The sequence below is a fragment of the Nematolebias whitei genome, chromosome 20 (genome assembly GCF_014905685.2).
Source record: "Nematolebias whitei isolate Nwh7 chromosome 20, NemWhi1, whole genome shotgun sequence".
Taxonomy (NCBI): domain Eukaryota; kingdom Metazoa; phylum Chordata; class Actinopteri; order Cyprinodontiformes; family Rivulidae; genus Nematolebias; species Nematolebias whitei.
This window is the reverse complement of record NC_056517.1, coordinates 5,696,967-5,712,561: the sequence shown is the minus strand read 5'-3', so window position 1 is coordinate 5,712,561 and position 15,595 is coordinate 5,696,967. Positions and strand designations below refer to the sequence as shown.

General features: G+C 40.7%; 1 protein-coding gene across 1 annotated transcript in view; it reads right to left on the bottom strand.

Annotated features, from left to right (window-relative positions):
• LOC119426815 (SCO-spondin-like) overlaps positions 1-15,595 on the bottom strand; it is a 224,330-nt gene that overhangs the window by 63,072 nt on the left and 145,663 nt on the right. Inside the window, exons 47-62 of the mRNA XM_037694396.1 lie at positions 14,235-14,490; positions 14,059-14,105; positions 13,783-13,953; positions 13,454-13,588; positions 12,211-12,347; positions 12,036-12,130; positions 11,875-11,924; positions 11,465-11,635; positions 5,764-5,934; positions 5,576-5,655; positions 5,292-5,461; positions 5,108-5,154; positions 4,794-4,994; positions 1,829-1,999; positions 1,517-1,717; positions 1,305-1,395 (exon numbers count right to left, since the gene is read on the bottom strand). Coding sequence (XP_037550324.1) covers positions 1,305-1,395; positions 1,517-1,717; positions 1,829-1,999; positions 4,794-4,994; positions 5,108-5,154; positions 5,292-5,461; positions 5,576-5,655; positions 5,764-5,934; positions 11,465-11,635; positions 11,875-11,924; positions 12,036-12,130; positions 12,211-12,347; positions 13,454-13,588; positions 13,783-13,953; positions 14,059-14,105; positions 14,235-14,490 — 2,194 coding nt within the window. The remainder of the gene's footprint in view (positions 1-1,304; positions 1,396-1,516; positions 1,718-1,828; positions 2,000-4,793; positions 4,995-5,107; positions 5,155-5,291; positions 5,462-5,575; positions 5,656-5,763; positions 5,935-11,464; positions 11,636-11,874; positions 11,925-12,035; positions 12,131-12,210; positions 12,348-13,453; positions 13,589-13,782; positions 13,954-14,058; positions 14,106-14,234; positions 14,491-15,595) is intronic.

Genomic DNA, 15,595 nt, shown 5'->3' with positions numbered 1-15,595 from the left:
GTTTTGTATTGAACGCTTTTTGAACTTAACAGTAGGGGTTTCTTAAGGTCTTTGTTACTCTAATTCAATGAATTACCTTGACAGAGACCCCTCTGTTCCCATCAGGTGTGAAAACCGGCTGGGAATCTGTTTTAAAGTTGCATTATAGGTTTTTGAAAGTGGAAATCTGAGGCCTCCTCCTCTGGTAAGAGACGGCTTTTCTCTTTTTACATAAATTGCTTCCTTCACCTCCCTCTCAAACCATCTGTGTTCTCAATCCAAAATGTGCAAATTTTGGTCCTCAAAAGAGTGTCCCTTATCTGTGAGGTGGAGGTGAACAGCTGAGTCTTGTCCTGTGGAGGTGTCTCCTGTGTTGAGTCATGCGTCTGTGAAGAGGCTGTTTAGTTTCCCTAATGTAGAGGTCTAGACAGTCCTCGCTGCACTGGACCGCATACACTACACCACTCTGTTTGTGTATGGGTGTCTTGTCCTTAGGGTGGACCGGCCTTTGTCTGAGAGTCCTGCCTCTCAGTGAGGCTGCAGCCTCAGACACCCCGTCTACCCTGTCTGTTGTTTGTGTTTCTTCTGATGGGCTGTACTGAAATGTAACTTCATTGTGCTTCAGTGCAATGACAATAAAGCTGATTCTGAATAGATAATGAAATAAAATTGAACTGATGGAATAGGTCAATTCATACTAGAAATAAGATTGTTTGCTAACTTTGAAACTGTGAACGTTTGTGTATTAATTCTTGTGTGTTTTAAGGTATTTTGTGATGTCATTTTCTAAGGCAAATGTAAAATGTTGTTGAGGTGATTCATTGGAATTTTTCTGTTTTGATTTTGTTTTTATCGTAGGTATTTTATTACATCTTTTTGTATGTTTGTAAAAGCTTAATTTAACTGCAATGTTTGTGGTGTGGACCCCAGGAAGAATAGTCTCTACTATGTTAGAAACTAATGGGGATCCTTAAATAAACAAATTAAAAATGTAAAAAATCAGATAATATTCAACTTACTTTCCCCCTTTTCAGCTTTAGCTAATTAGTCATTCAGCACTCACGTAGCATTTTTGTAAAAAAAATACATGCGCATATACTGCTTTACTTTAAATTCTAAATAATTTTGTAAAGTTAGGCTGATTGGTAACACTAAATTGTACCTTGGTGTGAGTGAGAGAGTGACTGGTTGTTTGTCTCATTTGTCTTTGTGTCTCTGAGATACCTATGGGCACCAGTGACCCCTGTGACCCAAACATCAAGAAGTGGGTAAACATGATGGATGGATGGTCTAAGTAGTTGTAGAGCAGATTAATAATGCTTTACCAGTTTTTGCAGGCACTAAGGATGATCTCTCCTGGATTTGCAAACTGCCATTCATAACCACCAGGCCACACCCACGACATATTATTATTACCTGCACAGGGAGACACCAGATTTGAAGTTTGTTAAATGCCATTAAATCGTCTTTTTTTTTAAGACAACACACTTTACTGAAGATCCCTTTAGTTTTCACATGATCAGAAACTATGTCAAACCAGTTATGGAGTTGTTATGGTATTTGCAGCGACACTCTTCCATAGCCACACAGACTCCATCCTGCAGCACCATGTCACCAGGACAACCACAGGTCCAACTACATTCAGGGGATTCCAAGCATTCCATGTCTTCTGAGAGATCTGAGCAGGAGCGTGCACAAGGCTTCCCACACGTCCACTTTTCCTGGCCACCACCGCAGTCTGTAAGAAAATGTATTCATTTCAAAGTTTCCTCAGGTTTATTTCAACACCTTTAAAAATTTAGGTTCAAGCTTGAATCACTATAAATATAAAATCATGTGATGTGCTAACTTGAGCAGACAGTAATGTTGTCATGGCAACCACGGCTCTGCTGACTTTCTCCTAGACAGGGAAGGCCACCGAATCTGGCAGGAGGGCTATTACACTCCCTGAAACGAGTGGATGACCCAGCACACCCATCACACTCTGACCATGCAGACCAGGAACTCCATGAACCATGAACTATTGGGAGGATAAAGAAAGAGTAAAACAAAAGCAGCAGAGACAAACCCATATTGTGTACAACTCAGTGCAAAGAAGAACCTTAAAAAAAGAACAGATGTTTGTCAATGTATTTACCAAATATAAATAAATACAAATAACTTGACAAAATGCTTATAACCCTCTGCCTTTCACAACAAACTTTAAACAAAATGTTGCACAATCTGTATACAGAACATGTGTTAGGGGCAATATTCGGCTACTTCCACACCAAATTATAGGTCAGTAACTATAAAAAATTACATTTAATCTTTTATGAGTTTGCTAAGATCTGTAATCTGCAGTGAACTGGATTAACTACAAGTTAATCAGTTTTAAACGTGCATCCATTGATTACTTTGAGATTTTTCCTTAAAATTGCAAACAGAAAAGCAAACGAGCGCACATCATGCACATCCTCATACAAGATGCATTTGAAAGAACTCCAATAGATGTTGATATTAAGGCTTAAAACTTGATCAGTAAACCAACGCAACAAGCGGAATGACCATCAGTCTAGTTCTGGGTTCCTCCTTTCCTGAACTTTGCTGGAGTCCTGTTTGAGTTCCTTCTCTGCTTTCAAGTAGACCCATTTCAGATATCCATATTGCTCCAGGGCCTGTCTTGTGTGGGATTTCTCCTTCTGCCTGGATCCTGAGTTAGTGAAGATGATGTCTGCTCTGTGGTACAGAGTCCTGATTACTCTTGACTTGTACTCCTGGGGGTGATGGGAGTCAAACCACAAATACTGGTCTGTGTGGGTGGGTCTGCAGTAAACATCAGTGTCCAAATGTCCTCTATCGGAGACTGAGACCTCACAGTCCAAAAAAGTCAATATGCCATCTTTTGCATCTTATCTTGTGAACTGTATATATTTATCCACAGAGTTGATGTGATCAGTGAAATGTTGGACTTCCTGAGATTTAATTTTAATCCAGGTGTCATCATCATACCTGAATCAATGACTCAGTGGTGTTCGCCCTCTTTCTGAAGGGCTTCATCAATTGGAGAAGTCACAAACTGTTTTTCCCACCAAGCAGTACACTCCTAAAGTGGACTAACCAGTTTGCTGGTGATAAGATGGTTTCTGGGGGCTGTTTAAATTCAATTCAAATTCAAATTCAAAAATACTTTATTAATCCCAGAGGGAAATTATTTGTTGTTGAAACTCATTATCCTCATTTCGTTAAGAGATGTTATAGATACTGATGCTGTAGACTGGAAGGATATCATGTAAATGTCCATCCCACAGTGGATCCTAAGAAACTGGCCGCAGATGCCGTCCGATCTGTCCACCCAGACTCGGCAGGCCTCTCAGTTCCCCCGGGCTGTAGGACCGCCTGAATGCCAAGCAGAACTCCTCCCAGCATGGTGGCCACTCCTCCCAGCAGTCTGCCAAACTCTTTGCTGCGGACACCCAACTGTAGGTGCCGAGGGACGATCCTGTCCTTCCACTGTCGTGAGCCGTGTTTCCTGCTAGTTCCAGGATCTCAGTGGTCAGGCACTTGAGCACAGCTGGCAGGTAGATGAGCATGTGTCCACAGAACATCCTTTTCAACTCATTTGGGATTTGAGGCTGTAGTTGAGATATTATTTGAGCTTTTGAGATGTTATTCAGCTGCAGTTGGTTGTAGAAAACTGCCTCGTTGCCATGGTTACGCATCATAACAAATGTCCAAAACTAAAAAAGTTTCAGTAAAAATCCTTCCAGCTGCACAGCATCCGATACCAGAGGAAACAATCATCCAAAAAATGTGATTTACATCCAGAAAAGGAGGAATTAAAGTTTCCAAAAGCAAAATCTCAGAATGAAAGTAGCAGAGCTGCTCCAACATGAAGCCACCTTGAGCGGCGCAATTCTAGAACTAGAAGTTCTCGCCCCCGTTTATGTGTGGATGGTTAAATGAGGGCACAGATGATTATAAAACCATTTAAGTATCCTAGTTGGAAAGAAGTATGCTATATAAGTGCAGTCCATTCACTTTTGATCGATGAAGAAGAGAAAGTGCCACCTTAATGGAGAACTTGGCTAGCAAATTAACTTGTTTTCTGGAATATGTGACTTGTCCAGTCCCAGCCATGCTCAATGCTTAAAACAATAGGTCCTATCCACATCTTGGTCCCTGTTTAAGTTTCTGATGCTACCACAACCCCTGATATGGTATATGCTGACAATGTTGTCTTTTCACTGAGTCCAAGAGGGTCCCAGATGTTACTGCTTCCACTTATATCTCAGAGGGCATTTGGCTACAGAAAATAATGATCCTCACTCCTTAGTCTATGAAGGGTCTTGCTAGATGTTGCCATGTCTTTTCACAGGAGTGCCAACACACCTCACTCTTCAGTCTCTGAAGGAATTTTGTAAGATGTCTTTCTCCTTAAGGTGATGTCTCTCTCCTCACATCTGTATTGTTTCTGAGTCTGACATTTATGAATTCATCGTCAGCTGCCCTGATTTTGAGGGCTTCCATGAGGATGCCTCTCCCATGCCAGAACCAAATCAGGAGTAAAAGGGGTCCCACCAGGTACCACGTCTCTGTTACACCAAGGTCAAAATACAAACAATTCTTGTTGGACCCTGCTTTGTCTCATCTTATAAGGTGGGTCACCTCTCAAATTGCCTCTGCTGACTGTCTCAGTTTGCTTCTGTTACTTTGTTTAACATTGGCACAGTTTTTAATTGTAACTTTGCATATCTTTGGAGTTGTTTTGTCTATCTGTCGGTTAGACAGTAACTTTATGGAGTTATTTAGATCCTTGATAGGTAAGCTCTTACTTGGGCAAAAGCTTATGACAGGGCAGGGGTGTCTCTGTAGCTGAACTCCAATCCCACTGTGCACTTCATGTTCTTCAGAGCAGGGTTCTCCACCAGCTTTTGGCTCTGGACAGCTACAGCTTCTGTAACGAGACACCGACTCTGCCCCACAAGCTCTGGTACAGGGAGTCCACTCCGACCACTCACACCACCCACCAGACACTAGAATAGCAAATATTATTAAAAAAAAGTACATTATTTTAATTGTATTGTTAAAAAATATAAACACACACATACACACACACACACAGACAATTTCACATGACTTTTCTTACCTGGGCAAAGCTTTCTGGTGCAGTTAAGTCTGCCACCATCACATGTGCTGCAACATCAACATACAGAATAAATGGATGCATACAATGAGATAAATATATTTGTTCAGCCTTGTCCTTTGTTGGTGCAATAATATGATGTACATGAATGTATTGCATGAGCTCTTTCTGTGATTTTTATTCTGACCAGTTGTTGCATCCATCAGGGGTCTCAGAAATCTCTCCTGGTTCTAGTCGGTGTCCAGAGTTAAGGTCCAAGCAAGGACAATCTTCTCTTGCTACACAGACTGTCCCATTGGCTGACAGGACTTTTCCATCTGTACAGTAACACCCTGGCTCACAATGCCACTCACAGTGCTGAGAAACAATAATAAAAACATCAAAGTTCAGAAACATAAAATGTGGATGTAAGTGAACACTAAAAACCTGTGGTGCTGTGATTGAACAAGAAATCTTATCCTTTATACTCACTGAAAGGTCATCACAAGATCGAGGACAAGAGGGCCCACAACTACTGAACACTGTCCCTGGGACCTGGGAACAAGGTAACACTAAAACACATACAGACATGTCTGTTTTCATATTGTATCACTGACAAGAAATCTATATTACAAGCTTAAGCTACTGTAACAAAACACAGTTTGAACTCATCAAAGTACCTGGACAGTGGTCAGTGTTACAAGCTATGACTTCAGTTCCCAGACCCTCACAGTAGTTTCCCTCCCCCTCTGGAGTGGGGTTGTCACAGTGTCTCCTTCTACTTTGTACCCCAACTCCACATGACTTAGTGCATTCGGTCCATTTATTCCACAGACTCCAAGCCCCATGTCCTGAAAACAAACAAACAAAACAAAAAACAACAACACCAACATCATAATAGGATAGTAAAATAAAAGCAAGAAACTGAATTAAGATTAAAGTTAATAGAACATCTTTATGTTGTGAAAACATATTTACATCCTTGCACATTTCTTTTGTTTTTAATTTTTTGTCACAGTTGCATGTCATATTATCAAAACCATGCTTAATATCACAAAAATATGACTTGGGTGCAAACAAAAGGCAGTTTTAATGAAGATTTTAAATATTAAGGGAAATCACTAGCTAAACCAAATCAGGGCCTATGTGAAAAATAACCTGCCCTCTAAGCCCAACAACTGGTTGTGCCAACCACTGTAATTAAGCATTAGTAACTGGAAATGACTCTTTCACATGGCTGTAGTAGATTTGTACCATTACACAGTTGTGGAATTTTGTGGAGACTTGCAGCTCTGGTTTGAATTGTTTTCCTGCTTCAGAACCCAATTTTCAGCTTAAGGTCACAAACTGATGGCTGCACATTCTTCTCCAGGACTCCCTGTAATGAGCTGAATTTGTGGACTCATATTTTACACCAGGATGTCCAGATCAGAACGACCCAGATAATCACACTACCCATGTGATAATACTACATCGACATCATATTTGATTGTTATTTTTCTGAAGTGCAGCGTTCGTTTTAAACCATGACAGAAAAGTTCAAGGTGGAGGTGGGGCTGCATCAAGGATCAGCCCCAGCCCCTTATTGTTTACTCTGGTGATGGACAGAATAACAGGTGAGGTCAGGCAGGAATCCCCGTGGACTATGATGTTTGCAGATGACATTGTGATCTGCAGTGACAACAGGGAAGAGGTGGAAGAAAACTTAGAGAGGTAGAAGTACATGTCGGATAAAATAAATATTCTTTCATCATCTCTTTGTTCAAATAAGCCACTCTGAGGACACAAGAAGATTTTTAAACCAGTCTTTACTTGCAAGGATAGATCACCAGGAAGCTTTTACAGATGTACAAAATGTCTTTAGCCTTATGTTATGTGCCTGGGGCACAGTGGTCTTATTGTTTTGTCCTTTTGGACAAATTTTGGGTTGGCTAATCAGCCTTTAATTGTTTTGGGCTGTGGTCTTTTCCGCCCGCCCATAAATAGGCTGGTTTCAGGGAGCTCCTGCTCTCAGGCTCACTTGTTTGTGAACTCTCTCATACTCCCACATTTTTGGACTCTCAGATGCTCTCTCCCTTTTGGGCCTCTTTTATTTGGACCTCTTTTATTTTTTTTTGGCCGCCCTGGTTTTCCCGGGGCCCTTGATTTTTTTCTTTGTCCTGGAGCTGTGGCCTGCTGTTGCCGCCTTCAGCCACTTCAGGTTATTTTTGTTAATTTTTTGTATATTTTTTGTAAATTTGGCCTGGTGGGACCGGTTGTCCAGTTTTCACCCTTTTCTTTTGCAATAGGTGTTCTTGAAGGTTTTTTTCTAGTTTTAGTCTGGTACCAGCAGCGGCTTAGATGGCCCTGTATAGGGTTGGCCCGCAGCGGTACCTTTTTGTTCTGTTCGACCAGGTCACCAGGTCCATCTTTAAGTTGATACTTTGCGATTTTGTGTCTTTTTTTTTTTTTTTTTTACAGGAAGCAGGCGCTTCAATAAATTGAATGTTTAGAACCCTCACATTTGTGTCTCGAGTCCTCCTTTAATATGGTATGTTCATGGTGGACGTAACACCTTGTCAGTGAGAATCTGCGCTGGACAGAGGCAGGGAAAGCTTTAATACGTTATCAGATGGAGGAGCGGTCAAGACGACCTCGGCTTTCCAGCTTACAGACAAGGAGGCTTTGAAGTTTATCAGAGAGGCAGGCTCTGTGCTCTTCAGAGAGGAGCCTGCAGGTTGCTCCCCCACGCAGACAAAGCAATTCTCTAACACCAAACATTAGTTTATAAACATCCATAACCTTTACCTAAATTCCCTTGACAGTATGCACTTGGTCTGTTGTAATAAGACAGAGCACATGTGTGTAAATGAGAGGGAGGCAGGTGGAACAGTGAGGCTACAAGGAATAGATGTCACAAAGATGCAGGACTTTAGGTATTTAGGGTTGACTGTTTGGGGAAATGGGGAGTGTCATAAAGAAATAAAGAAGACAGACAAAAAGACAGGAAAAAACTGGAAGTGGCAGATTATGCCGACATTCTCCTAGGGAGTGACAAGTTGGGCCCCCTTAATGCACAAGCTTACATAAGCTGAAGCGAAGGGGCCTACAATGTTGGGGGGGCATATCTATTTGAGGTCATATGATCAGCTGAAAAACGTTGTTTTGTAACTTGTCAGGTTTTCTGTCCATAACTTTAGATGCATGTTGGTGGCAGCTGATTGATCCAAATTAAATGTGAGCCATGTGAGCTCACTGGTCAATGGGCCAGGAGCTGACCAATTAGAATGTGTATTGCTAGATTTGGGCACGTCCCTCTAATGATTGACTGACAGCTGTCCACATATCGGGGGGGAAGAAGTTCAAGAGCAGTGTTCAGATATAAAGGATGTATTTGTCAGAATACGTTTGAAAAATATTCTGTAGTTACTGGAGAGCATAGCGACGCTGGCATAATATTTGTGAAACAGCTGTCAGAGAAGATAACCTGCAGAAGGATGTTCACTGACTCCTCCACTACCTATGAGAGAGGAGGTTGAGGTACAACCTGCGCTGGTGGATGCTACGTTTGTGGGAGGGGAGCAAACAGAGGAGCGGAGGTGAAGGGAGGAACAGGAGGAGAAGCTAGAGGACCATGCAAGGAGCAACTACAAGTCTAATGACCCTTGTAACAGTGACCTGGGGCGCTGGGGTAAAAATAACCTATAGGTGCAAAAACGGGACAGGTGTGCCAAAAATGTGATCAGCCACTGCAAGAGGGTGCAAAGCCTATTTGAGTGTCTGTTTCAGTTTGATTTGCTGTGTCTGTTTCTTAAGTTGCAGCACGGTCGCTCAGTTGGTAGAGCTGCTGCCTCTCAGTGAGCAGGTCCCTGGTTCAAATCCCGGTCCGGGGGCCTTTCTGAGTGGAGTTTGCATTCATTCAACCTTTATTTAGACAGGTAAATCCCATTGAGCCTCGAGGACTCATTTACAAGAGAGACCTGATTTCAACAAAGAATGATGACAACAATGGACAACAGCAACAACAATAAACAGTTATAAAAAGTCATACTCCAGGTTTTTTTTTTTTTTTTAATAAATAGGATGGTTAAAAAAAAGGTAACCAAAAAAAAACAGCTTGATTCTAAGGTGAATGTAGAAAACTAAAAACAGGAACATGTCTGCATTGGTCCCTGCCAGGAGTCCAACAGATTCTTAAAGCCACTTAGAGAGGTCAAGGTCGAGAGCTTCAAATCTTTTTGTAAGATATTCCAGGAAACAGGAGCGGAGTAGGAGAAGGCCCTCTTGCCTAGTTCAATCCTCACTGAGGGAACACTGCAGGTAATAATGTCCTGAGAGCGCACGCTGTAGCTGCACTCATGCAGAGACATGTAGGAGGAGATGTATGAAGGCAGCAGACCAAGAAGTGATTTAAAGATGAAAATGTACCAGTGAGAGAGTCTGCGTGAAGTTAATGATGTCTAGTTGATGATAGTGAATACAGGGTGCAATGGTGGGTACGGTAGTTACAGCCAGTTATGAATCTTAGTGCACCATGATAGACAGCATCCAACATCTGCAGGGTTCTTGTAGGAGCGTTCATGTAAATAATGTCACCGTAATCAATGGAGGGAAGGAAAGTCACAGATACAAGGTGTTTCCTAGCATTCAGGGTTAGACAGGATCTGTTTCTGAAAAAGAAATCCAGTTTAACTTTCAGTTTCTTTACCAAGTTTTCCACATGAATCTTAAAAGAGAGATGTGAGTTGACCAAGATACCCAAATATTTATAGGAATCAACAAACTCAATCGGGACACCACTTGAGGATAAAATCGGAGGAAGAACTGCTGGGACCAACTTCCTATTTGAAACAAGTATCCCTTTGGTTTTGTCGGCATTTAGGACAAGTTTGAGGTGGAACAAATCTGTCTGGATGATGTTGAATGCAGATTTCAAAAGCTGGAAAGCCTTTTCAACTGTTTTAGCTCGACAATAAACAACTGTGTCATCAGCATAGAAATGCATGGATGCATTAGGGATGTTTTTACCTACAAATGCATGTTCTCTCCGTGCATGCATGAGTTTTCTCTGGGTACTCCGGTTTCCTCTCACAGACCAAAATTATGCATGTTAGACTGATTGGTAATTTTAAATTGTCTCTAGGTGTGAGTGAGAGAGCAAATGGTTGTTAGTCTCTATGTGTCCCTGTGATGGACTTGCGACCTGTCCAGGGTGTACCCCGCCCCTTGCACAGTGATTTCTGGACATGGGTACCAGTGACCCCAGTGACCCAAAATGGAATAAGCGGGTAAAGATAATGGATGGATGGATGGAGGTTTGTGTGTATGACTAAGGACTATAGCAAAGGTGTGCCTCCATTTAGCTTGAGATATTTTTCTCCATAACCCTCATGGTGTTCTCTCTCTGTAGGTGGCAGTTTGAAGTTTTTTGTTATTTATCATAAATATCTGCAAACTTGAATCCTACACAACGTTATAGCATTAAAACAGGGTTTTGGTGATTTGGATGAGCTAAACTTGTAAACTTTGCAACCAGATTGTATGAATGTTACAAGTAATACATTTAATGATCAAATACAGAATGTAGTATGTATTACAGTTTTCACATTGATTCTGTTTTTCTTATGTGTAAGTATGACACGTTCTCTCAATAAGGTATGAGATATGATAGAGTGATCAGATACCACACCCAGGAAATGTTCTTTGGATCAATTACATAAAATAAATTTCATCCAGAAGGTATAAAGTTTATTGGTGTTCATCTGTTAGACAAAGACGAGTGGCTATAAAGTAAAACTGAAAAGGGTAGAATGATTTACGGTAGCATTCTTTGTGGCAGTGGAGATGAGAATGTTTGAAAAGGAGATAAAATGGGTTTTATTCAGGGGATTTATTGATCTCACATGTTTGGCCATAATCAGGTCTGGATGTGGCTAGTGAAAATGCCGACAGCTTTCCAAAGAAATGTGGTTATTCACGTGTAATTTATGATTTATCTAGAGAAAAAGTTACTTTTTCATGTAGGGACGTTTCTTTGAATAGCTTTTTTCCCCTTTATTATATCAAATCATTAGTCATGAATGGAGTTTTTATACCCATTCGAGTTATCTTTGTCTGATATTAACATTTGTTCGATTTAAAACATTGAAAAGTGGAAAAAAGAAGAAATATGTAAGAGTGCAAAATCTTTATACAGCACTGAATAAGTTCATTTCATCACACTTGAAAGTGGTACTTTCAGTTCAATCAAGCAGGCCAAACTTGAGATGTTACTTTGTGCACTCTTGGGTTAAGTGACAAAATTTTCAAGTCTCAAAGACTCAAACTAGAACGAATTAAGAAAGACAAAAACCACAGAAGTTGTCGTCAAAGATTGTAGAAGCTATCAAAATGTAAACTCACGATCACACGGTGTAGTGATGCAGACTTGGTCATCACGGTGAGGACCAAGACATGGAAGACCACTGCCAGATCGCTGAGGACTGGAACAGAAGTGGTAGCGAGACCTGAGTCCAGTGCCACATGACACCGAGCACTGACTCCATGGAGTCCACGTGGACCACTGTCCATCCACTATAGAAGAGTCAATGTTCATATGGAAGACATATTCAGGGTGGGACATGAGGAGGACAGAAGACTAGTTTACTGTAAGTTCATAGCAAATTCAGCCTGACCTGCAGAGTTGATTTGGATTGAAAAATATTTTTATGCAATGCAAAAATATAACGAGTTTCAGATGTTACAAAAAAGAAGAAAAAGCACCAGAAAACACTAAAAATGGCATTAAAGAATCATTTGAAAATGCAACCTACCATTGCAAATAACTTGAGAACAGTTTACCAGCCTCCCCCCGTCACATGTACTGAAAAGTTACCAACACAGTAAATTAGATTTACCATCCATTGTTTACTGACAAACAGAAGCACAAACAAGCTTTTTATGTGGCTCAAATAGCAACTAAGTTTAGCTTTACCAGTTGTTGCAGCTCCTCAAAACAATGTCTCCAGGTTTGAATTGCTGTCCATCAACATCACAACGACAGTCAGACTCAAGCACACATCCTCCATCCTGAAAATACAAAGCATAATGAACAATATGCTCAAGATTCCCTACATGTTTGGATACGAGTGTATTTCTGCCACATTCACCTGCAGGACAGTCCCATGAAGGCACTGGCAGCCTGGTGTACAATTCCTGCTAATGTCCGATGTAAAGTCTGTACAAAACACTGCCCCCTTCAAGCACTGCTTCCACTGCTGACCTGGAGGACACATCCTGCCCTCTCCTGACACACCAACATAGTCCAAGCAAAAACATGAATAAAGAATGTTTAAAATTAAATTTAAAAAAAGCTGCCATGAAAGATATATTTAACTAGTAGCTAAAAAAAACACATGAAAACAGGAGAATGAACACAAAGAAAACTACAAAAACAGATTTCTACATGTTAACTGCTTGACTCTCCCTTAAATTATTTGCTCTAATAGTATTTTTTTTTATATATTGTTATATTGTGATAAAGGTGCCTGATTTGTGTTTGTTTTCTTGTGCTGGTGATGGGAGTGGGCCTGCTTAGGAACAGATAATCTTAGAAAGTCTCCTAACAGGACTTTTACTGTCCACAGTGAACCTGAATGCAGATTGTTTGTTTCCATGAACACATCTGGCAGTTCAATAGAAGCCTACAACCCAAGAATAAAAGAGAATCTTCTTGTGTTTGACAGCAGATATAACGCTGTTCCTTAGAAACGTTCAGTTTTTAAAAAGAGCTGACGTAACTTACCTAAAGAGTCAGCAAATACAGCTATCCAATCAGTGTTTGCCCTCTAGAAACGCCTATTCTCCAGAAACGCTCACTTTGGGTCTGCAGAAAATCCCTTCTCCATCATTTTGGGGATACCTTTATCTGCTTCTGATTTAATGAGCAAAACTGTACTACTTTTACGTTAAACTGTACAAACAAACTTATTTACTCCACTTATCTCACTGTGACCATCTGTATAAATTGTACATACAAAGCTGTATATTTTATCTATACCATTGCATAACCAGTAGAAACACTGCATACAGTTAACTGCAAACATCCCCTACATCCATATATTTATAACTCCCGCTGCTATTTCAAAACTGTAGACACTTTTCTCCTATGTATCCCATTTTCATGTTTCTCTGTTTTAACAGTACTCTATTACTTTACTCCTATATGATGACAAGGAGAGATGCCACGTGCAATTTCACAGTACATGGTATGATGACATTAAAAGTTTTTTTTCTTCTGCAAATGAAGACACACACACCAGAATACTTTGTGTGAGAATAATCTAGAAAAGTAAACATTGTTAAAAACAATGATAGCTATAAAATTAAATGTTAGGTGTAATCCAGTGGTACCACAAGGCTGCAGGCTACAGGCGCTGAACTGTTGAGCTGTGCCATGGATTCTGATGGGCCCACGTGTTCGGGTCCTGTAACCTCCTCCACATGTCACTGAACACTCCGACCACATACTCCATGGTTCTTTGATACCTTCAGCCAAAACACAGGTGTATTGTTTTCCCATTTTAAAACAAAACTTGTAAATAAAAGTAGCTACATTGACATATACTGCACCACCTGGTGGTGGATGGGTTAAATGCAGAGACTAATTTCGCCATTGTATGGAAACATACAGTGCTGACATTGTGATGACATTATTATTATTATTATTATATACAACTCACCAAGGCAGGGTTCAATGCTGCAGGTATCAATCCCAACTCTCTCTCCTTTACAGGGCCGGCCACCAAAAGCCAAAGGTGGATTGGTTCCTGAACGATACCTTCTTCTTACACCAACATCACAAGTTTGACTACAAGCACTCCATTGTGTCCAGCTGCTCCAGCCACAGTCCACTACAGAATAAAAGGACATACACTCAGCTTAAAAACAATAAAGTATAAAAAGGAAGTATAGAACAAAAAGACAGAAAACAGAAAGTTTCATGGTGAGTCATTTACCTGGACAGGGAACTGTTCCACACTTCATTTTTCCATTAGTGCAGGTACTGTTTGAGACACAGTGAAAGAACGGGTGATGACAAATTTTAGAAATGAACTGCATTTCTGTGGTAACAATAGTTTTGTATACAATTTAAAGTTTAGTTTAAACTGAATGATACATTAAAGGTGAGTACCAGTTGTTGCATGTGTCAAAAGGCAGGGCAGTACCAGCTGGTTGCATCTTCCCATAATGGTAACATGGGCACTGTGCCAAAGGCACACAGCTGCCATTAAACAGGTAGAGGTCTGGGGAACAGTAGCAACCATCATAACAGGCGGTGACACACTGAACCTCTGTGAAGGTCATGTCCAAGCACACTCGTGGACATGCACCACCCTGAGCCACACACTCAGCTGCTGTCATGTACACCATGCCCACTGGGCACACACCTAAGGGAGCAATAGGAAAAACAAGAAAAACATGGAATTATGTTAGATGACTAAAACAATGGAATTACTTTTTATACTGTATCTTAACAGTCCCCTGTGAAACTCTGTATTCAAGCCAAGTCAACAGTCAACAAGTAAATAGTTGAAGGGCTTGAATATCCACGTTTAGTGCTAGTAAATCTACAATTCCTGAAAGTAATAACATAAATAATACCAACTGAATTTTGTTTTCAACTTTAATGTATAATTTTCCTATGAAAATGAATGATCCTAAAACATGTTTAAAAAATTGTGATCCTATGCGGACAGGCACTTTTGAAATAGAAGTGTCATTACCATATAGTACAGAGTTATGACAACAAACACCAGAGTGACAGCCTGTGGTTGTTCATTACATACATTTAATTGTTTTGTTAGCGAAAAAAACTACTAATCTAACAGGAACATACCAAATTAGTATGCAGCTGCTTTTTTAAGTACAACAGCAAAGGATGGAGCAGTGAGGACCTCTACTTTCCCCAATAATCTAGATCAGCTCCACCTTACTGACTGATAAAAACTACACAATCTGCAGGCGAGAGCAGACTTCCTGCTGTATCTCGGTAGCTTCCTGCCACTGACTAAAGCCTCCAGCATACTTGGGCGTATGTCAGTCCACGAAGGTCCAGGCGTACCGGATTAGAGTTGAAGCAGACACCTGCAGGGCATGTCCGTGCAAAGCTCAATTTTTACGACCACGTACGCGTACTCTGTGTCACACAATAAACTGCCCGATGACGGACTGGTTTGTACGAGACACCAATGTATTAAATTTCTCTTCTTCATCCCTGATCTGGTTTAATGGCCTTTTCTTTTGTTTGTTTGCCAAAAGGCAAGTGATCTCTTCCTCCTCCATTGACGCCATGACTGAAATCAGAATAAACTTTATTGGCATTGCACCGAGATACAACGCGAACGTGTACGTACAGTCATCCGAAAGATGGGCGGAGTGCACAAAGCTGCAACTATAGAAAGCATGGCCTTTTTTTATTCTTTATTCAGAATAACATTTTTGCTTAGATGAGAAAAGGGAAGAAAACATGAGGAGAGACGGTATAAAAAAAAA